The 22,974-nt window shown below is 34.2% G+C and overlaps 1 protein-coding gene across 9 annotated transcripts; it reads left to right on the top strand.

Moving 5' to 3' along the window:
* The first annotated feature begins 4,774 nt into the window (after positions 1 to 4,774).
* On the top strand, positions 4,775 to 22,702 carry LOC107842312 (protein STRUBBELIG-RECEPTOR FAMILY 3). 9 transcript variants are annotated; one of them, XM_047397148.1, is made up of 18 exons: positions 4,775 to 4,858; positions 5,990 to 6,027; positions 6,237 to 6,426; positions 7,483 to 7,612; positions 7,692 to 7,763; positions 7,865 to 7,927; positions 8,075 to 8,146; positions 8,224 to 8,295; positions 8,380 to 8,451; positions 8,527 to 8,592; positions 8,691 to 8,756; positions 10,830 to 11,230; positions 11,550 to 11,953; positions 13,957 to 14,228; positions 14,648 to 14,786; positions 21,153 to 21,289; positions 21,371 to 21,527; positions 22,168 to 22,702. In XM_047397148.1, exons 3-18 carry the CDS (start codon positions 6,321 to 6,323, stop codon positions 22,261 to 22,263), a joined length of 2,325 nt encoding a protein of 774 aa, XP_047253104.1. In that variant the 5' UTR covers positions 4,775 to 4,858; positions 5,990 to 6,027; positions 6,237 to 6,320; the 3' UTR covers positions 22,264 to 22,702. The 9 variants fall into 9 exon arrangements, with proteins under 9 accessions (XP_047253104.1, XP_047253106.1, XP_047253103.1 ...); XM_047397147.1 differs by lacking the exon at positions 4,775 to 4,858 and adding an exon at positions 5,173 to 5,278; XM_047397144.1 differs by lacking the exon at positions 4,775 to 4,858 and adding an exon at positions 5,330 to 5,438.
* The last annotated feature ends 272 nt before the right edge of the window (positions 22,703 to 22,974 follow it).

Below are 22,974 nucleotides of genomic sequence, written 5' to 3'. Positions count from 1 at the left end.
ATTGACTTGTTATATAAGCTCTAGACTCTTGGGTGTAGCTTCCATTCTGTTTATATGTTGTACATATCTGCTTTATCTTTGGCGCTCAGTTGACAGTTGCCTACTGAGTACCATTCGTTTAGTACTCATACTATACTTTTGCAGCCCGCATATTATAGTATGGGTTATCATCGCTGATTGTGCATTGTGCAGAGCAGCCATGGTTCAGAGACTTAGAGTGAACTCCTGACGTTTGGCGTATTACTCATCTCTCTCCTTGTATTAGACTAGTCTTTATATTGAATGCAGAGATAAGTTGTATCAGTGTAATTCTCTTGATGGGCCACTTTTGTACTCTTAAATATATTTAGAAGCTCCTGAACTAATACCATCAGATTTTGGAATTCTATTATGTATTGATTTTTATGTCATTTATTTTGATGGGCCACTTTTGTACTCTTAAATATATTTAGAAGCTCCTGAACTAATACCATCAGATTTTGGAATTCTATTATGTATTGATTTTTATGTCATTTATTTTGCATTCTTTTTCTTATATTGTTGAGTAGCTCGTTACTAGCCGGTCCGGACTACGGGTTGGCTTGCCTACTGGTGAGTTATAGTAGGCGCCATCGTGATCTGATAAATCAAATCGTGACACTATCATCATTTTTTTTAATTACACACCTTTCCTTTAAGAAAGTCCTATTATGTTGAGTTGGACAAAAGCATGAAAACACCACATCTTAGCGTGTAAAATTCAAAAAGAAAGTTTTAAATTAGTCCGTGCTACTTCAAAACCTTTCAAACTATTCTTAGCCATTTTCAAAGAGCTCTGAAGCTTCTTGGATGTGTTTTTTCATAAAACCCTTATCGAGAGTAAAACTTAATATCATCACTATAAATCATGTATGGATGATATTAATTGAATTATCATGTAACAAGTTTTTCCAACTACTCAGATATGGAAGTAATAATGTTAAGAGTAAAAAAGACAGTTTGATGCACTAAATTTTTTGCTATGCATGAAATTCGAAAAAGAGTCAAACCACAAGTTGTACTTTCAAAAATATAATAATACTCCTAACAACTCTAAGATTTGCAATTTCTTATTAAAAAAACAACTCTAAGATGTGCAATTGAATTATAGAAACAACAACAACTCTAACATTAATTTCTATTTCATTCTGTTGCCACTAAGAAATACATCAATGATAAGTCAAGAGCAAATAAATATTTTTCAGTATCTTAAAACAAGTCCTAGTTGTAGAGCTGGAGTGAAATCAAAGACTTTCGAGTGAATGAAGTTTAAAGCAACATATTCGTTTTCACTCTATTGATGTCGATTATTAGGAGAAACTAACCTTAAATGATTAGGATTGACTGGCTTCTTCAACAGATATGACTTTCATCAAAAGTGAGAGTGAATAAATATAAACATTTGAGAAATATATATTGTTTCTTTTTTCTTTAATTTTTAATGATTAGATAATAATAATTTTTGTTTAAAAGAAGAAAATGGGGTGGGGTCATTTTATTGATGCGAGTGTATGTAATCCATTTATCATAACTGCGTTTTTTGTCCAGCTCAACATAAAAGGTGAAAATAATTAAGAAAAAATAATTTAGAGGGATAATAGGATCTTCTTAAAGAAAAGATGTGTAATTGAGTTATGCATTTTGCCAAAAGTTTAGGGGGTGTGGGATCGGGGGTGGGGGGTGATAATAGAACCTTTTTAAAGAAAAAATGTGTAACTAAAAATATGATGGTAGAATAGAAAAGTAGTTATGCATTTTGCCTAAATTAAAATATGAAAGAAGAATGATAACATGACTTATGAAATAAATTTACATATTGTTTAGTTTAAGGTTTTCTAGACTATAGGTTACTTTGTATATACTATCATGTAAAACTAATACTATCATGTAAAACTAATTAGACTTTACATATCATAATACTACGTCGTGAAATTATTTGCTTTCTAAGTTTAAATTTGTTTGACTTGATTCGGATTATAAAAGTCAAAATAATGAACTTATAATATGAATTATTTAAATGTAGAATTTTCAATTTTTTATATGAAATTTATATATTTAAAAGTTACATAAATAATATTCTAAGACACATTAGCTAACAATTCTAAATATTTAGTAAGCATTTAAAAAATTTGATTAAGGAAAATATCATTTGACTGTGCTGACTCCAAATAATCACTAAGACAAATAAATTAAAATAATGTTTAAATCCTTCCTTATCAATGTTTCTTTTTAATTTTGAAATTTGGGTATTTTGAATCATTATCTAATACTTAAGGGAAAAGTAGTTATGCATTTTGCCTAAATTAAAATATGAAAGAAGTAAGTTATGCATTTTGCCTAAATTAAAATATGAAAGAAGAATGATAACATTACTTATGAAATAAATTTACATATTGTTTAGTTTAAAGTTTTCTAGACTATAGGGTACTTGTATATACTATCATGTAAAACTAATTAGACTTTACATATCATAATACTACGTCATGAAATTATTTGCTTTCTAAGTTTAAATTTGTTTGACTTGATTCGGATTATAAAAGTCAAAATAATTAACTTAAAATATGAATTATTTAGATGTAGAATTTTTAATTTTTTATATGAAATTTATATATTTAGAAATTACATAAATAATATTCTAAGACACATTAGCTAACAATTCTAAATATTTAGTAAGCATTTAAAAAATTTGATTAAGGAAAATATCATTTGACTGTCCTGACTCCAAATAATCACTAAGACAAATAAATTAAAACAATATTTAAATCCTTCCTTAGCAATGTTTCTTTTTAATTTTGAAATGAGGGTATTTTGAGTCATTATCTAATACTTAAGGGAAATTTTGATTCAATAGGCAAGAGAAACACATTTCTGAATCATTTACACGGTAAATTTTACGATATATTAAGAGCATTTTAAACTCTTTTTTGTTTTGAATATAAGATTTTTGCAATCGTTCTGTTTAAATGTTTCTCCATTTAATTTTAAAAATATAAAATTTTAAATTGTTACATACTCCATATAAAAGTTAAATTTCTCAATTTTTTCTTAAAACTAATAGAATTGAAAAATTTATCAAATATGAAAAAACTAGATAAAATTGAAAAACTCATCAAAAATAATAAGTTTAGAAAAAATAAATCAACACATCTTTGAATTTGGAAAATCCATTAGCCATAAAAGAAGTAAAATTTTTTTTTTATTTTGGGTAAAATGATTTCGTGGACCCCTGTACTTGTTTCCGTTTGTAAAGTAGACACTTCTACAAACCCTTTGTCATCTGAACCCCCAAGCCTCAACCCATCAAAATCCAACACTTTGAACCCTTCTTATGCATATGTTGCATTAAATTGTTGAGTTGATAAAATGCGTGTTTACGCACGTTTTTTAAGATCGTGATTCAGTATTTTTAATTTAAAAATAATAAATTTTAAAAAAGGATTTAAATTTTAGCCCCCCCCTCTCCACTGACCCTTTCTCCTTTCCCCTCACCCCCATCCATCCACCACACCACATCAGCCAAACTCCCCTCCCCCAATTTTATAGTATGTAAATTTTAATTTATATTATAAATTGATTAAGTTATATTAATATAATATAAATTATTATTTTAATTTTTTAAATAATGATGGAGATGAATTTTATTTTAGAAATAAATTTTTAGTTTATTATTTAATGGTAGAGATAAAAATTTTAAAATAATGGTAGAGATGAAATTTTTGTTGTTTAAGTTTTTGATTATATGATATATAGGAGAAATCTCAAGTAAAAATCTCATCATCGTTCTTGAAGCTTTTCATTTTATAATATAAATTATGAGATCTTATAATTTAGAATCGTAATTCTGCGATATATAAATTCTGATTTATATTATAAATTGAATAAGTTATATCAATATGATATAAATTATTATTTAAATTTTTTAAATATGATGGAGATGAGTTTTATTTTAAAAAATAAAATTTTAATTTATTATTTTATTTTTATTTAATATTATTGATTAATAATTCAACAAATTATTTAACGAATATATTATGACATGTCAGTGACGTGGATATGACGTGACATTTTTAAAAGGAGAGTGAGTCACACAGATGGTCACAAGGATTCATAATATTGATTTTGATGAGTTGAGGAGTTCGGATGACAAAGAGCTAAGTAGAAGTGTTAACTTTATAAATGGAACAAGTACAAAGGTGCACGAGATCATTTTGAGTTTATTTTGAATCAGAAGGAGTAAAAACAACGCGCTTTTATTGCGTGTGACAGTGAAAGTTTTACCTTTCAAAGTGATTCAAATTTATCTTAAAATAATTGAAAAAATTATTAAAAGAGAAGAGTAATTTTAAAAAATTAAATTCTATATTTATCTATTTGAAAAATTCATTCATTTTGAATCCTATTTTTTTTTTCTTTTTGAATAGAGGAGAGTCGGAAGGAGTAAAAACTATGCGCTTTTATTGTGTGTGACAGTAAAAGTTTTACCTCTCAAAGTGATTCAAATTTATCTTAAGAAGATTAATTTTAAAAAATTAATTACTATATTTATCTATTTGAAAAATTCATTCATTTTGAATCCTATTTTTTTTTTTTTTTAATTTTGAATAGAGGAGAGTCGACACGAGTATATACACACGCTTGTGTCGCGCGTGGTAAATCAATTTACCTCCTAAAAGTGACTCAAAAAATTAGACATGCATGGACTTGTCACTCACTAATGTCTATTTGTTTCCTTTTAAGTACATTTTTTATTCTTTGAGAGATAAGTCGGAAGAAGAAATGTTTCAGTGAACTTTCCAAGATAATGTTTTTCTAATCTTTTCATTTTCCACCAATTACAAAGGTAAACTCTTTTTCCTTTTTAATAAATTTATGGTGAGGAGTGGTTTGACGTGAGGTATAAGATATAATAATTTTAAGATAAATATAAAATTATTTAATTATATATTTCATAAAAGATAGTATTAGTTAGTTTTTTGATTATTTATTTCTTTATTTTTGTGAGAATGATAAAATAAGTTATTTCATATATATATAAATATAATTTATGTGAAAATAAATAATTCTAGATAATTAATTTGTAATAACTAATTTCCAACCAATCCCTTAATTTCAGTTTAATTGGGTTCTTAATCACTGCTTACATTTCATGTAAACTTCATTTTCTTGTCTTCAATCCTCTTTGCTTTTGCTTAATTCAGTGGAAAAGCCCTTTTTTACTTCTTTTTTTTAAAAACTTTTTCTTTTTCCACCAATTATAAAGGTAAAGTCTTTTTATCCCTTAATTTAAAACTAATCTCAGTTTAATTGGATTCTTAATCACTGGTTACATTTCTCATGTACTTCATTTTTTTTGTTATTCATCCTCTCTGCTTTTGCTTAATTCAGTGAAAAAGCCTCCCTTTTTTCTTGTTTTTTTTTTGGTATGTATGACATTCTTGCTGTTTGCCCACCTTCATTTTCATCATTTATTCATAGTTCACTGAATCTTTGGTGGGTTTTTTTTCCTTTCAAAAGTTATTTTTTTGTCCAAGAATTTAGCTTTTGGTTCTTGTATGTTTTTTTTTTTTTTTTAAATTCCCTTTTGGTTACTTGTTAAATTTACAACTAATATCAGTTTAATTGGATTCTTAATCACTGCTTACTTGTATGTAAACTGAATTTTCTTGTTTTTTATCCTCTTTGCTTTTGCTTAATTCAGTGGAAAAGCCTGTCTTTTTTTGTATGTGGAAATCTTGCTGCTTTCTCCTCCTTCATTTTCATCATTTTCTCATAGTTCCCTGAATCTTTGGTGTTTTTTTTTTGTACTTTTTCTTTCTGAATTATGAACAGTTCTAATTTTTTGTTTTTAAGAAGTTGGCTTTTGATTCTTGTATGTTCTTTTTGGTTACCTTTTTGTTAGTTGTAGGTCATTGATTTTTTTTAAACCCTTTTTTATTTGAATAAGTGGTAAAGTTGTTGTCATGTGACGCAGGTTTAAGCTGTGAAAACGACCTCTCGTAGAATTACAAGGTATGGCTAGGCTACATAACATAGATGCATGTGGTCCAGTCCTATCATGGACTCCGTGCATAGCGGGAGCTGTATTGCACTGAGCTGCCCTTTTTTACACTTTCTTTATTTGGATTTGCATTTCAAGTGTGCTGCTGTTGTGTGTCTTTCATTTTTTAAGATTTGAGGGGAACACTGACATTGAGAGACTATTTTATTGGTATTTGCAGATTGGGAACTTTTAAGTGTTGGTTATGCAGAGTTGTTCTACAAAGACAGATTAGATTGAAGAAAAAAGATTGTATTTTGGGCCAATGGATGGGAAGAGATTTGTTGTATGCTTTTTGAATTTGGAGATTTTGGTGTGGATTCTTTTAGCCTTTGCTGTACAACTTTCAGATGAAGTTGACCCCGGAGATGGTAAGGAACGACAGTCATGAATTCTTAGTAGGCCTTTGGATATGAATTGAGTGATATATGAGAAAAAATAGTATTTGCAGTTGATCTGACACATAGTATTAGAAATTGACGCATAGTATTAGAAATTGACGTTGTGTTTCGACGTGCATTTCACTTTTAAAAAAAGTTGAAATTTTGTGAAAGGAAAGGTTTTCACTTGAAAAAACTAGTTTTTCAGGGTTCATCTTCAAAACCTAACCAAAATATTGTTCTTCTTTGTTGTTAGAATGCTTTTTCATGCTTTCCTTCATATCTGCTTTGATATGCTTTTCCTTGAATTGAGGGTCTATTGTAAGGTCTGCTTATACTCTGCCCTCCCCAAACCCCACTTGTGGGATTACACTGGGTATGTTTGCCAACCAAATAGGAGTAACGTTTTGAAAAAGGGAAAACAAATTCATGTCCAATCGGGCCCTTAGTACTTTCCTTTTCAAATGCTCATGGGGAATTCTGATTTCATGTTTTGTGCAATGCTGATTATGTTAGACTATGTAATTTTCTAAGGGGAGCCTTGGAGTAATTGGTAAAGATGCTGCATGTGATTAGAGGTCATGGGTTCAAGCTGTGGAAACAGCCTCTTGTAGAAATGTAAGGTAAGGTTGCATACAATGGACGCTTGTGGTCTGGCCCTTCCTTGGAACCCGCTCATAGCGGGAGTTTAGTGCACCACGCTGCCCTTTTATGTAATTATCCAAGGTAGTGGTAGTTTTCTTGCTTCTTATTAAGTTTGTCCTGTGGTTTAGTACTAAGACGTTGTACCTTCACGTGCATTTTCCTGGCATTTTATTGAGTTTGAAAAGTTGCGGACTAGCAGCTTTTGTGCCTATTTTGGTTAATTGCCTCTCAGGGAAGTTTGCTGTTAACCTAGTTTAATTGATTGGGTTCTAATTTTTCATATGGTTTTCGTCTGTAATGGTTTGGATTGTAGATTTCTATGTCGTTTCATGGATCAGTAAATGCACCTTCTTCTTTATGTTTGGAATTGTTTGACGAAATTTTCCTTTTGTGTCAATCAAGTTGCTGCAATTAGTAGCTTATATGCTGCTCTGGGGTCACCATCCCTTCCGGGCTGGGAAGTTGATGGAGACCCATGTAATAAAAGTTGGCAAGGGGTCACATGTGATAAGACAAACAACATAGAAACAATGTAAGGACTTCCCATTTACCGCAAACATTTCATAGATGTGGAACTGAAATGCTAATCCTGCTTCTCATTTCATTTGCAGTCGACTCAATGGTGCTAACTTGGGAGGTGAACTTGGGAATAACTTAGGCTCATTTTCTTCTATCAAAACAATGTAAGCTTCTAGCATATCTCCTAGGTTAAAATTTTGCTTGTTTATATGCACGTGTTTTCATAATGAAATTGAATAGTAATTGTGGCTTTATCTTGTGGCAGAGATCTGAGCAACAATCATATTGGTGGAAGCATTCCGAATCTGCCAGTTACCTTGCAGAATATGTAAGTTCTTCTATTTAACCGATGAGGATCCCCAAAACCAGGGACAAAGAAAGAAAAGAAAAGAAAAGAAAAGAAAAGAAAGAGGACACGTTGATAACCTAGCTTTACTTATTGAGCTTAGCAGTTGATATTCTTTACCTTGGACAGTTTTCTTTCGGCTAACGCGTTCACTGGAAGTATCCCTACTTCTTTATCTTACCTGACTCGACTTTCAGCTATGTAAGTTTCGCTTTCGGTGTAGATTAAAAGTTGCTTATGTCATAAAGAATCTGCTCAGGTATTTCGCTGTGTGTCAGGTCTCTGAATGACAACCATTTGACTGGAGAAATTCCTGATTCCTTTCACAGCCTTACCGCATTGGTCAATCTGTATGAAAACAAACATAAGCATTTACATACTTCCATTTAGTTTTTTTCATATGGATAACTGGTTTTGGTATTTATCTTCAACAGTGATTTGTCAAGTAACAATTTAAGTGGACCATTGCCACCAACATTAGGAGATATGTCTTCCTTGACTGCTCTGTGAGTAATTCAACCTATTATACATTTGGCTTACAACTTTGGTCGATCTAATAAAGCTACCTTCTTGATTTCTAGACATTTGCAGGATAATCAGCTTTCTGGAACTCTCGATGTTTTGCAGGATCTTCCCCTTCAAGATTTGTACTCTTTCAAACTACTTTAAATAAAATATTATTTTCAGTTCGTTAGAATGATGATATCTTACTAACATCTCTCTAAACTTCTTGTGTCTTTTCTAGGAATGTGGAAAACAACCTGTTTTCTGGGCCCATACCTCCGAAATTGTTATCTATTTCCAATTTCAAGTTAGTACATTCATTTTGTGCTTTCATATACTCGTTGTTTGCTTTAGTTTTTGTTATGTTGAGTCAGCATCTTGTATGTTAAACTTTAATCTTGCTGTTTGTTGGAAATATTAGTCACATCCATGTTAAATTTTAGTCTTGGCGTTTGAGTTATGATGCTCATGACCTGTAAAATAGACAAAAGTTCAAGTTATTTAGCTTAGCAAGCTGGCTCCTGGGCTAAACTTGATCATAATTTAAGTTCATATTCCATGGTGGCTATAGCCTATACTCAAGTTAAGTCACCCACCTTAATCATATAGCAAGCCCTTAACTTTCGCATGCAAAATTTATCATGGAAGTCAAGCGGTCTTATTTATTCCGCTGAACTAAATTGATACAATTTGGTACATATTATACTTAAATATAAGTGAGGATACCAAGTTTTGATAGTCCTCACAAAAATTTTTATCCATTCAAGTGGTTCCATGTGGCTCTTTCTTTCGCCTTTTTTATTTATTTCTAAAAATCATTTTTTTATTTTGTCTTTTTCTTTTTTCTTTTCTCAATTCTTTTTTTTTTTTTTAATTTTTATTTTTTACATGAATATTTATGATTGGTGTATTTTGAGTCTTTGACATTGTACTCCTTCCATTTCAATTGAAGTTTTTAAATTTTGTGGTTTTAAATTAAAGATACCCTCCTTCTATCTTATATTAGTTGTCCACCTTCTTCTTCACATGCCCTTCCATAAATAAGAAGAGTAGTTTTATGATTCTTTTTTTTAAAAAAAAAATTATAAACTTGCATACACTTCAAAAAGAATTTCAATTGTAAGGGTAAAATAAAAAAAATTAATTAATTCTCTTTTGTTTTGCAAATTGACAAATAATTTGAGCTATTTTTGATAATGTGGATAACTAATATGAGATGGATGGAATAGGTAGCTTTTAAATCTTGCGGTCTTAAATTTTTCGTGTAGAATATTAAAACTATAAAAACTTAGTAAATATAGAAAAAATCTCTCTTTTGGAGACATATCAAAAAAGAAATAAAGACATTAAAATTGAGATAAAGGAGTAGCAAATTTTTATGATTTTTTTAGCTCTTTACTTCCTTTGATTTATATTAACTCCATCCAGTTGTTAAATCTTGTAGTCTTAAACTTGTCATGTAGAATGTTAAAATTTTAAAAATTTATTAAATATAGAAAAAGCCTCTAATTTTGGGACATACCAAAAAAGAAGCAAGACATTTAAATTGAGACGAAGGAGTAACAAATTTTTATGAATTTTATCTCTTTACTTTCTCTGATTTATATTATATTTTATTTTTAATGATTATACTTAATTTGTAATTAATATGTTTTATATAATGATGATGGTCTTAATAATATTTTTGAAAATTAAATTTGAGATAGTTGAATTTTTACATAATCAAAAACTTATATTAAATTGCTACTATTTAATTAAGATAATATAATCAGAGGCGGGGTCAGGATTTCAAGTAAGAGGGTTCAATATTCAAAGAAAACTAAATCGAAGGAGGTTCAACATCTACTATAACCACATAAAAATAATTTTAATCATGTATAAATAGTATATTTTTCTGTCGAAGGGGGTTCGGACGAACCCCTAAAGAGTGCTGGCTCCGCCTCTGAACGTAATGAAGATTACTTTTTATTTTATGGTGGAAAATTATTTTTTATGGAGTATGTCAAAAATAAAAATACCATAACTATGAATAAGAAAGCCAATTAAATTACTCTTTATATTTTTTTTCATTATAAATTTTTGACAAATTTAGTAATACTGAAAATTTATGAACAATTCATTTTGACATGTCATTAGGTTCTATTAATTATGCAATAAAAGAATATAATATCAATTAAACTTTTTTAATTAAAGCATTGTTATTTTTATATTTAGAGTTTGGGCCCGAGCTTAGCACGGGCTACGGATAACTAGTATTTGATATATGCAAGGATGGATGTATCAATTGTAGGATCATTTTGTTACCATTTGAAACATGCATTGTCGATTATGATCAGTGATGGTTTATGCTGTCTTATTTTCGCTTTGGTTATTTGTGCAGAAAAGATGGAAATCTTTTCAACATTAGTATTGCTCCTTTACCTCCACCCACATCATCATCAGCACCTCCCATTTCTGGGTCTCCAATTTCGGCACAGACGCCACCTTCTCAAAGAAAACCTGGAGAACAGGCTGATGGACCATCAAGATCTGCAGAATCAGGTTCAACGGGACGCAAAAAGTCTTTATCTGCTAAAAGGGTGGTCTGGATTTCGATTGCAGCAGTTTTATCATTTATAATATTGGTTCTAGCAATCCTTCTCTTTCTGCCAAGGTGCCTCAGGAAATGGCATGAGACTGAAAGAACCCCTAAACACCATGAAATAGCTCCTTATGTGAGTGCTAGAGAGAATCCTGGAGATAGTGGTTCATTAGTCCAACCTGGCCATGGCATAGAGAAAGGTGCTAGAAAATATTCAACATCTATAATCCATGCTAATTTTATTTTATCTATTGTCACTGTTTTCGTAGGTCCAACATTTTCCCCCTTGGTTTCTTTAAAAAAAATTGTTGCACCTTATTTTAGGTTCCATTTGAATACAAAAGTTTGTGATATCTCTCAAATGCTCTTCTATTGTCATTTAACATTTTGAAATGCTCTCCTAGAATCTTCATGAGGCTGGAAGTCTGTTGTGCAGCATTTAGAATTGAAAAGTTAGTGAATCTCAAAGTTTAACCTTCTGTTCTTTAGTGATAAATGGGCTTCTTATGTGTTAAACAGCTTCCCCAGTGCCGCCAAAAGAAAAACAACCAAGAAGACTGGCTCCAAATCCGAAGCCACAGGATGAGCAGCAGGTAAATGTGCAGACCATGAGTGCAGTGTCAAAGAAGGATAATAGTGAGATAAACCTTAGCAGATTGGATATTAATTTGATGCCACCACCTCCGCCGCCTCCTCATCCTCCTCCTCAGCCGACTCTTCCACAAGAGAGAGCTATTGTCAAGCCAATTGCAGCTGCCAAAGATACCGCAATGAAGCCTCCCACCAGGCCACTTCCACCAACTTCTGTAAAATCTTACACAATTGCATTACTTCAGCAATACACCAATAGCTTCTCTCAAGATAATCTGTTGGGATCAGGAATGCTGGGTAGTGTATACAGGGTAGAGCTTCCGAATGGAAAGGTACACCTTTCAATCAGCATGAATTTATTATGAATTTATGCTGCACCGATTTATTAACTGTTGTTTCCTACTTCCACTAGATTTTCTGGAGTCTAGGCTTGCAGCCTTTTCGCTCTTCTTACTTTTATTTCTCCTTCATGTTTGGTATTCTTGAATGCTAAATTATGAGCAAGTAGCATCCAGTTTGACTCTTAGGAGGGGCGCGGATGCCCCAGTTCGTAGATGTGAGAGGTTGGCCTTGGAAGGTTTCAAGCGGGGTAGGGTAGACTGAAGAAATGCTGGAGAGAAGTGATTAAGCGTGACTTGGAGCAGTTACAGCTGACTGAGGACATGACCCTGGATAGGAAGTTATGGAGGAATAGCATTAGGATAGAGGGCTAAGGGTGTGAATGAGTCGCAGTCAGTATTTAGGTTGAACTTGGTGTTCTGTGTTTGGCAATTTACAATATATTTGTGGATGTCGTACATATGTTATTTTATCCTATTCTATGCTTTTGTTGCTCTTTCATACTGTCTTTTGTCTTGAGCCGGGGGTCTATCGGAAACAGCCTCTCGACCTCTTTAGAGGTAGTGGTATGGACTGCGTACACTCTACCCTCCCCAGACCCCACTATGTGGGAATATACTGGGTTTGTTGTTGTTGAATATTGAGCATCCAATTGACTCTTAGTCTCCTCAATACAAATTGTTAGATTGCTTAGTTTTATTAAGAATGGTTGTGATACAAGAACAATTATATGCAACGAGGGTTTCTTTATGGAAAATTCACCTTCATATATCCTTAACTAGAGCACTCTTCCGCAAATCTATTAAATGAATTCTACCTATTGTATCTGATATAGTGTTTCTAGACCCAACTATGCGGGAATATACTGGGTATGTTATTGTTGTATCGGATATAAACATTGGCAGTTTAAATCACACATTTCAACTGGTGATTTTGAATCAAAGTTTTTTTTTTCTTTTCTTCCATTCATAGGATAAGAAATATCTTGTAATTGTATTACCAAAATAAATAATTATCTTTGGAAATTAATACATTAACTTGTCACCAGTGAGAACAAATTTCATGTGGGATTGAGGGCGGAAAAAGAAATTAAGCTCAACCAGTTCTGGGTTGAAGCGGATTTTTTTTTCCATGTGGGACAGTGGGAACAAATACAAATACAACAGTTAATTAAATAAATACACAAAATTAAAAAATATATATTTTAAAAGTAAATTGATAGGGATAAATGTGTAATTTTATTATTTAATTCATGTATAACTAATAAGCACATAACTTATTCAACCTTCTATCCCGCATAAAATTTTATACACAGATTCCCTAATAAGTTATGTAAGTATTAATTATATAGGACTGCAAAAACACAACCAAACACCGTATAAAATTAATACATGAATAACTTTCATACAACATTTGAAAACCTACCAACCAAACATTGTATAAAAATAATCCATGAATAACTTTTATCTTCCATACTTACCAAACAATGTATAAAAATAATACATGAATGGCCAAGTTATTCATCGATTACGATAGCCCTTGTACAATAACCAAACGGCTACTAATTGCAATATTTTCCCTCTTAGGTTTCTTCTGGTTCTTTTCTTTTCTTGTTCCAAATTAACCTTAACTCTCTTTTTTCCAGTAACCAACATCATGGACGAAATCTTGTCCTTGAAATGTACTTTAAATTTGTTAAAACGAAAATCAGCCTTCTAGCTATATGTTATTACTATTTTTCTAGTATGTTTTCTACCCTAACTTTTGCCTCACTTTATAAGTGGGACAGCCAGATACTGATACATCATTTCCTGGTCATGATTTTAACTATCAAAGTATATTGCATGTACGTGTTGATTCATTGATAAAAGTTGTTTGATGTATATGCATTTCTCTGGTACGCATTCTTACTGCTCTTCCTTCTTTTGCACTGTGCACGTTCAAGTGGTTGCAGCATTTCACTTCTGACACATGCTCCTTTTGGATGCTTCTGCAGTTGCTTGCTGTCAAAAAGCTGGACAAAAGAGTTTGCGATCACCAAAAGGATGATGAGTTTCTTGACCTAGTAAACAATATTGACAGAATTTGTCATGCTAATGTTGCTGAGCTGATGGGCTATTGTGCAGAGCATGGTCAAAGACTTCTAGTCTATGAGTATTGCAGTAATGGGACACTCCAAGATGCACTGCATTCTGACGATGAATTCAAGAAACAACTTTTGTGGAATACTCGCGTCAGGATGGCTCTTGGAGCTGCAAGAGCATTGGAGTAAGTCAAATAACATTATGTTCATTTATTTATGCACATCACATGTGTGCACGCGCATGTCCATGCGTGTGCATATAAGTGTTTCGTTACTGGCATATACGAAGTGTTTCTGCGCATACTAGATAAATCAGTGCTCCTAAAAGAATGGTTCCGTTGTAGTGACAAATTCAATAGAAGCTCATTTTAGTCCTGAACTTTCTTGCGTGGTTTATATTACATTATAGAAAGCCACTCAAATGACCTGGAATGGTCTTGACTATATACAAAAGGTCAGATGTTCCAAGCAGAAAATGAAAAAAATTAAATTATTGCTTAGCAATGCTAAGCGGTCTGATTCTCATTTTTAAATCTGCATGAGAAAATGAGATATACTTCTACAGCATATTTAAATTAATCATTTTTGTTTGATGGACCTGCAGGTATCTCCATGAAGTCTGCGAGCCACCTATTATCCACAGAAACTTCAAGTCTGCCAATCTTCTGCTTGATGATGAGTTGGCTGTTCATGTTTCAGATTGTGGTTTAGCTCCACTAATATCATCTGGTGCTGTGAGTCAGGTATCTCGCGACCCTAATGTTATGGAGTAGAAAAAATCGAAATGCTTCCTTGGACTATTAGTTTTCTCTATTAGCTGCAAGTGGAAAGAAAAAAAATTCCGACTGTATGATGGAAGTGGACATGTGAGCTGAATATATAATAAATAGGAACAGTAGGTGATGGTCAAAGTACTTTAAACAAGATTCGGAAAAAGGAGCAATAAGAATCCTGTAATGAAGGTTATATTTTGGGAAACGGGTTGTTCTCTTCCGGTGCCATAGAGGATTGGGTGAACCTAAGAAATCACCTTTTCCCTATAAATTTGGAAATGGAGGAGATCTGGTTCACTAAGCTAGTCTAATAGCACTCTGCTATTTTTCAAGTTAGTAGTTTTCATTCCCTTCAATGTCTTCATACAAATCTAAGTGATAAAGGATGAACCAGGGAAAAGAGAAGATAACTCCTTTTGAGTGCTCGTCTTGATATGGGACACTCTACAAACACATAAACCAGCCAAGAACAACAAGCCAAAGCCGAGAACAAGACACAAACAAGCTATGGTAGCAACACACAAAACCGAGACAAGATAACAAAAATGCAGTAATGTAAAGATAGATAGCTTAACATACGAGATTACAAAAATTAGGAACCAAACCGTGTATCAAACGAGAAGACCCCTAAAACATGTAATAACAACACCAAGCTCTTACGGTGACCGCTTAGGGAATCAACTCCGCTTACAACCGCCGTTTCCAAGCAATAATCAATAATGGCTTTTCCAAGCCCTACACTACTTGGAACACTCCCAATGGAGTTCAAGAATATGTTTCTTAAATATTTATCATCAAAAACTAAAGAGCAAATTACCTAATAGAAGACTATATATAGGCTAGCTTATTACATAACAAAAATGACCACAATACCCTTAATGAAAGAGGTGGTCATGGAGTGTTTTTCCAACAAGTGTAATCCCCAAAATACTGTTAATGAAGGGTACTTCTTCAATGCTCCACAACCGTGAGGTCATGCTTCAACACTTGTGGTCTCGGGTTGGCATCAAAGGTAAGCCCCCACGCAATCTTCCACACACGGGTTTGCTTTATGTTATGCTCAAAACGGGTCTTCCATGCATGTTCTTGTGTCCTCGAGGTTACCAAGTCTTGAGTCTTTATGCGTTTGCATCCAATGATGTCTTCAAAAGTATAGATGGCCATTTGGCTTGTATCATCCTCCCCTTCTTGAAAAGGATTCGACCTTAAATCCATACCTTGCAAAACTAAAGAAAGGACAAACAAGCACAACTTCCTCATGGCATGAGGGATAGGGTTAGTACAACAAATAACATCATCATGCCAAGGTGGTACATACTTGAGATATAACCATGAATCCTTTGTCTTAGTCTTGAAAATTTTAGTAAGAATGTTACAAAGGAAATGGCTACGACAAGTTTCAAGAGATAAAGAAACTACAAAGGTTTTAATAGTATCACTAAGTCCTACAGGTAAGACTACCCTTGTCTTAGGAACCATAAAACACAATTGTTTCATTACCTCTTCAAGTGGCCTCATCAAACGTGGTGCTACTATTGGTCCAAAAGTCCACCAATCTCACATAGCGTTGTCATTCAAACAAGTGGACCAACCAACAAGACCCCTACCTCTACTTAATGCAAACCTGAAACTAGCATGGATGTCATCATAGGCAAAGCGGTAATATAGGAAAGAATCAAGTGTAAAGACATGCACGGTTGAAGACAAAGCATTTCAGCACATACACTTTCTTTCCTTCAAATAAATAGACAACTTGACATCCATAAGTTGGGATTCATGCAATTTAAGCACAAGTGTGTCAAGCAAGGATGCACATTTAGAAACATTACCCCAAGGAGTCAATGACACCTTTGCCCTCGGGTCGTAAAGAAGGACTACACATTCCTTACCCTTAAGAGTACTCTCATCTTGCAAAAAGAGATTTCCATCTTTAGGAGGAATGTTGTCACACCATAGTGGGTTAGCATATAGGCTGTAGCCTTCAAGACAAGCTATACCATCATTCTTACCACTAGGTTTATTGGGAGTGATTATACCATCTACAAACAAGACATTATACCTAAAGAGAGCATGATCTATCCCGCAGGCAGATTTGGAACAAGTTCACTCTCTAAAAGTTCATTATCAAGTTTTAAAGATGTTTCAAGCACATGATTATTCCTATGAGCCAAGCAAACATTAGAATCAAAGGGCAAGCTCACCGGTTCACTCCTATTCAACATCATCACACTCTTTAGATTCATTAATCATATCACACACAACCTCAAGTGGTGGGTAATTTTCACACAAAAGTTGATCAACACAAATTTCACAAGACGATGTACTTTTATTCAACACAATGGTTTTAACACTAGGTGGACATAAATCGATCTTACAAGAAGAGTCTATTCGGTCATCAATAGGATCAACTAGTGTATCCACACTCACAACAAGTACATCATCATCAAGTGGCAAAGAAACAATAGACTCACATATAGGCAAACTACAACTCACACTCAATGGGTTACTAGCCACACAATTATCATTCACATGCACAAAAGTGTAAGAGTTAGCTATTTTACCTTGAAGTTCTTGAGTAGATTCTTCTTTGCCATGGTGTGAAGGTTCCTCGCATGCTTCGGCAACAACTTCTCTTCGGCCTTGTGCTCCTCCGCTTGCCATGTTGGTACCTACACAAATGTCCTTAGAAATAGAAGGACAAACATTGTTAGCTTGGTTTGGTGGCAATCCCCTCACTTCACTCGTCACAACCTCTCCTTTTTCCACTCTCGGATTGCCACCTTGCACACCCTTACTCCTCTCAATCTTCTCTCTCATAGTCATTCGGATTGGAGTAGGTGAACACTTCTCCTTGCGGTTTGGACTGAATAGACATAATGAGATGATTTCCCCATCAGTCTCTCACAACATTAGGCCAATTTTTCATATTTGGAACTTTATGTTGTGCAAACCAATAGTCACCCAAGCTTACATGACCGTATGTCAAGGGAAAAATATCGCACCACACCTCCTTATGGTATTTAAATTGGGAGAAGAAAATCTTTACCCTCTCGGTAACCTTAAACCCATTCAAGGAATATGGAACAAGTAAAGGCTCTCGAAACAGCCCCAAATAATTAACCACGGATGGAAGGATGTAGTTTCTATAGTGCCTATCATCTATCACAATGAGGCAGCCTGGTACCCCATAAATGATCACCTTTCCGGAGTGAACATTCCTTCTTGGATCAACATTGTAAGGCACATGATCACCCTTCGGCTTTGGAGATGCATACCTTTTTCTTTTCCTGGAACAACCTCCGCTATAACTAGTAAAACCATTCACATCATGTCGACCTTGATAAGAAGTACTACAAGGTGAAGAATATGAATCTTCACACTCCACACGTGCACTCTCACCATAGCTCTCATAAGCTTTGCAAATGAAAGGGTTATACGTTACACCAATTCTAGTTTCGGTTTGGGAAGTGTAAGAACCCCCATACGTCCCAACTTCATCATAAAGACCATCACAAGGCTCTTCATCATCTCCATGTTCACCATAAGCATTAGGCACTTCATTCACCTCATTTTCCCCCTCAAATCCGTAACCCTCCAATTTGCCCGTGCCTTGATCATGGCTATTTTCATAGCTCCCATAATCCCCAACAATTTCGTAGCCATAAAATCCCTCACTACAATTATAGTCTCCCATGTCGTAGTCACAATAATCCACGGCTATCGAAGACATGTTTCCCTTATAACACCTTGTACCTACAAAATGAACAAACAAGATTAGTGGTAAAAGCTCCTCACCAACACTCATATGCACTCACCTTTGTGATCCTCACAATTGGAGCGGCAAAAATTGAAAGTTGCTTATACTCCGGTAGTCAATAAGATGTCAATCCTACTTAGCGGCCGGAATAGATTCTTGTTTGGTCGACTCAAGACACAAAACAAAAAAAATTAGCTTACGGACTTGAAACAAAAAGTTACGACGAATTAAAAATGAGAAAAGCACACAAATAGCGAAGACACGATGAAACGGATTCAAAAACTAATTTACAACTAAGTAGGTGATTACTAGTCGCTAATTAGCAATAGAATCAAAAACAAGAAACCAAAGAATCAATGAAAGAAACTTAGAATCTATATTTGAGCTTCAAAGTATTTGGAAGTTTAATGATGTGGCAACTTTGATGATGTGGCAGTTTGGTGATATGGCAATTGGTGACGTGGTAGTTTTGACGTTGGAAATTTTATTTTTCTTGTTGGCAATTTGAGTTGGTCAATTTTAATGTGGAAGAGTGGAAATTGGCTTTGGAGGGAAAAAGAACAAGACTTGGAGCCTTTTTCAAACTTCAAAGTCTTTGACTTTCCTTGCACCTTTTTGGCAAGACAACTTTTTAAAGTCTCTGTCTCCCTTTCCTCTTTTGTAAGCCTTGGAAGATGCCCCTTTCTCCTTTTTGGCAACAAGACTTTTTGAAAGCCTTTTGTCTACTTTCTTCTTTGGTGTTGTCTTGAAAATGTTTTCAAGACAAACAAAAGACCACACCTTATTTCCACTTTGTTCAAGATCAAACAACACATTTGGAGGGTTCTTGGTTCAACAATTTATGAAGATGGTGAAGAACACCAAGAACACTCAATGTGCATCTTAAGCAAATGACCTCCAAATTGAATGATTTTTGAATCTTTCAAACACACATGATCTCCCAAACAACAATACCACAATTTCAAGACCAATTCTCAACCATAACAACAACAACACACGGCTCAAGCTCAAGTCCTCAACAACAACAACCTTCCAACATTCAAGAACCTCTTGGATTTAGCTCAAAATTTAGACGTAGACTCTATTAGTGTTGGTGATGAAGGGACTAACACTAGAAACAATAAAACACAAGAAAACTAAGCCTCAAATCTCAGCCCAAACACAAAAACTGGACATTAATTTTTTCGCGTTTTTCAGTTTTTCCAACACGTTTTTTTTGTGATTTTTCAAGATAGCAAGCCCAAGATTGATCTCGTAGGAGCAAAATCAATCCTTGCTCTGATACCAAATGATACGGGACACTCTACGAACATATAAACCAGCCAAGAACAACAAGCCAAAGCCGAGATCAAGACACAAACAAGCTATGGTAGCAACACACAAAACCGAGACAAGATAACAAAAATGCTATAATGTAAAGTTAGATAGCTTAACATACGAGATTACAAAAATTAGTAACCAAACCGTGTATCAAACGAGAAGACCCCTAAGACATGTAATAACAACACCAAGCTCTTACGGTGACCGCTAAGGGAATCAACTCCGCTTACAACCACTGTTTCCAAGCAATAATCAATAATGGCTTTTCCAAGCCCTACACTAATGACTTTTCCAAGCCCTACACTACTTGGAACACCCCCAATGGAGTTCAAGAATATGTTTCTCAAATATTCATCATCAAAAACTAAAAAGCAAATGACCTAATAGAAGACTATATATAGGCTAGCTTATTACATAACAAAAATGACCACAATACCCTTAATGAAAGGGGTGGCCATGGAGTGTCTTTCCAACAAGTTTAATCCCCAAAATACTGTTAATGAAGGGTACTTCTTCAATGCTCCACAACCGTGAGGTAATGCTTCAGCACTTGTGGTTTCGGGTTGGCATCAAAGGTAAGCCCCTATGCAATCTTCCACACACGGGTTTGCTTTATGTCATGCTCAAAACGGGTCCTCCATGCATGTTCTTGTGTCCTCGAGGTTACCAAGTCTTGAGTCTTTATGCGTTGTCATCCAATGATGTCTTCAAAAGCATAGATGGCCATGTGGCTCGTATCACATCTTGCCTTTGTCCTTGTCCCCCCTACCGTACTGAACAACTACCGACAATTAGAAAGTGTCGTTTATATTATTCATTGGTAGGTTTTACTTCTTGGTGCAAGCAAGTTTTCCTCATTTGCTATCAAATAGAACTCTTGAACTTTATGGGATGGGTGGAGAACAGTATGACATTGTCAGTTTGACCAAGGCCTAGTGCTTATGAAGCTATGTTGGCGTTTTGCTTCTGATTATCAGAAACATGAAATATGACTTATAGTTACTTTAAGAAACTTCATTATTTCTCCTTGTTTAATTTCTGTAAAGCTTAAAAAAAGTTGGTGAAGGTGCTCTTCCCCCAACGTGCTTCACATGAAAGAAAATTGTTCTAGGATGCATGTGGATCATCTCTCTGCTGCCTTGTCATTATTTGTTGTTATTTTGATATAGTCTTGCTTAACCTTGGGTTTGATTACTTTTACCTAAAGTTTAAGGCATGTTAATAACTGATATTAAGTTGATGTCACACTGATTTTTCAGTTGTCGGGACAGCTTCTAACAACATACGGCTATGGTGCTCCAGAATTCGAGTCAGGGATTTACACTTCCCAAAGTGATGTTTACAGTTTTGGCGTGGTGATGCTGGAACTATTAACAGGCAGAATGTCCTATGACTGGTAAGTAGCCCTTCTGCATCCTATTGAAGCAATGTAGTTGTGCCTCTTTTCTCAGTTAACACACTTGCATATCATATTCAGGACACGGAGTCGAGGTGAGCAGTTCTTGGTCAGGTGGGCAATTCCTCAGCTACACGATATTGATCTCTTGACAAGGATGGTTGATCCTTCTCTCGATGGAAAATACCCTGTTAAATCACTGTCACATTTTGCTGACATAATTTCCCGCTGTGTTCAGGTTAGTTATTCTGTTATGCCTTTATGTGAAGCACATAAACGTTTACTAATGTGCATTGTCTAGTCTCTGAGTGGATCGGATAGTCTTAGATGTCTCATTTCAATATGTTGAAAGGTTTGGACATAAATTCCTCTGTTCCATGCCTGTTAAAATAACAGCAAATCATTTGTGCGAGGGTTCTCTTTAATTGACAAGTGTCCATTGTGGGGTCTAGATTTCTTTTGTTTTTTCCTCCTCTCATCACGTAAGATACAACTCTAGGATTTTTTTTTTCTCTGAACTCATTCCGTATACCTTTTTATTTCCCATCTCCTCTTCATCCTCAGACGCCCATCATATAAATATACCACTGCTCCTCATACCCGCTCCTCCCTTTTCTTCATTTTGTTTTGCAAAGGCATGCTTTATCTGCTCACTTTTTTTACCAGCCTATATTTCATCAAAACGGGTGCTGATGTGTCATGTGCCTAGGTGAGCATGTTCCAATGATATCTGTGCTCGATACTTAGTAAATTAACTTTTTATTACTATAGTACAAACTTAGTCACTCTTCTACATGTTAGTTTAGGATATTTATAGGATCTAATTGTTGAACTAGTTTGCCTTCATATTTCACTCCAACTTTTGAGCTCTTGTGCAGCATGAGCCAGAATTCAGGCCACCAATGTCAGAAGTTGTTCAGGACCTCATACAAATGATAAGAAGAGAATCTCACAAAAGATCTGATGGTGAATGATTTGAGTTAGACGCGCATTCTGGGAATTCAGCCCATGAGAACCAGAAAAATCTGAAGGTTATTATTTATCAAAGGAGCTGCGTTACGCGGAAAAGAAAGGCAGTTTGCAGGCTAAGTGCCTTGATAACACAATTTCAAACTGAAGCAAAAGGGCACCTCAAAGCAGCACGATTCATGAAAATACCAACACATGCAGGAGACTGAAATGACCTGTAAACACAGCTTTGCTTCATCTGATTCTTGTCAACTTGAATCATTCTAATGCTCATTTAGGCTACATGTGAGCACTAATACATAAAATTCATTGATCCCATTTGTCTGAAAACTATTATTATTTGTTGTTAATTAGTGTAGGAGTGTTTACTGAAGTTGTATATCTTTACTTGATGTACATGTGAACTACATTTTGTTGTATAAGGATATTTTCGTTCGTCATGCACCGTCGGTGGCCAATCTTTAGGGCTATTTACTACTAGTCATTACCCGGGGGATGGAAGACCTACAATCACTCAACCATGTAACAATATGTAAATTGGATGTAAGAAGCAAGTTCAACATCGGTTAAAAGTCCTACCTTATCTTTGTTAAAGAGTTATTTGTATCCCTTTAAGGATGCACACACATATGTAGTTAAGTATTGCCTATCCATAACAAAATCCCTCATGTTTGGGAGTAAAACCAACAAAACAACATACCCAATGTATTCCCATA

This window comes from Capsicum annuum, chromosome 9, assembly GCF_002878395.1.
Source record: "Capsicum annuum cultivar UCD-10X-F1 chromosome 9, UCD10Xv1.1, whole genome shotgun sequence".
Lineage (NCBI taxonomy): Eukaryota > Viridiplantae > Streptophyta > Magnoliopsida > Solanales > Solanaceae > Capsicum > Capsicum annuum.
The sequence above is the reverse complement of the archived record's forward strand: the minus strand, read 5'-3'. Positions and strand labels throughout refer to the sequence as shown.

Coding starts and splice junctions, on each gene's coding strand:
- LOC107842312 (XM_047397148.1), top strand. CDS start 6,321: ATGGATGGGAAGAGATTTGTTGTATGCTTTTTGAATTTGGAGATTTTG. Junction 7,764..7,864: donor TTTTCTTCTATCAAAACAAT/GTAAGCTTCTAG, acceptor ATCTTGTGGCAG/AGATCTGAGCAACAATCATA. Junction 8,593..8,690: donor GATCTTCCCCTTCAAGATTT/GTACTCTTTCAA, acceptor TGTCTTTTCTAG/GAATGTGGAAAACAACCTGT.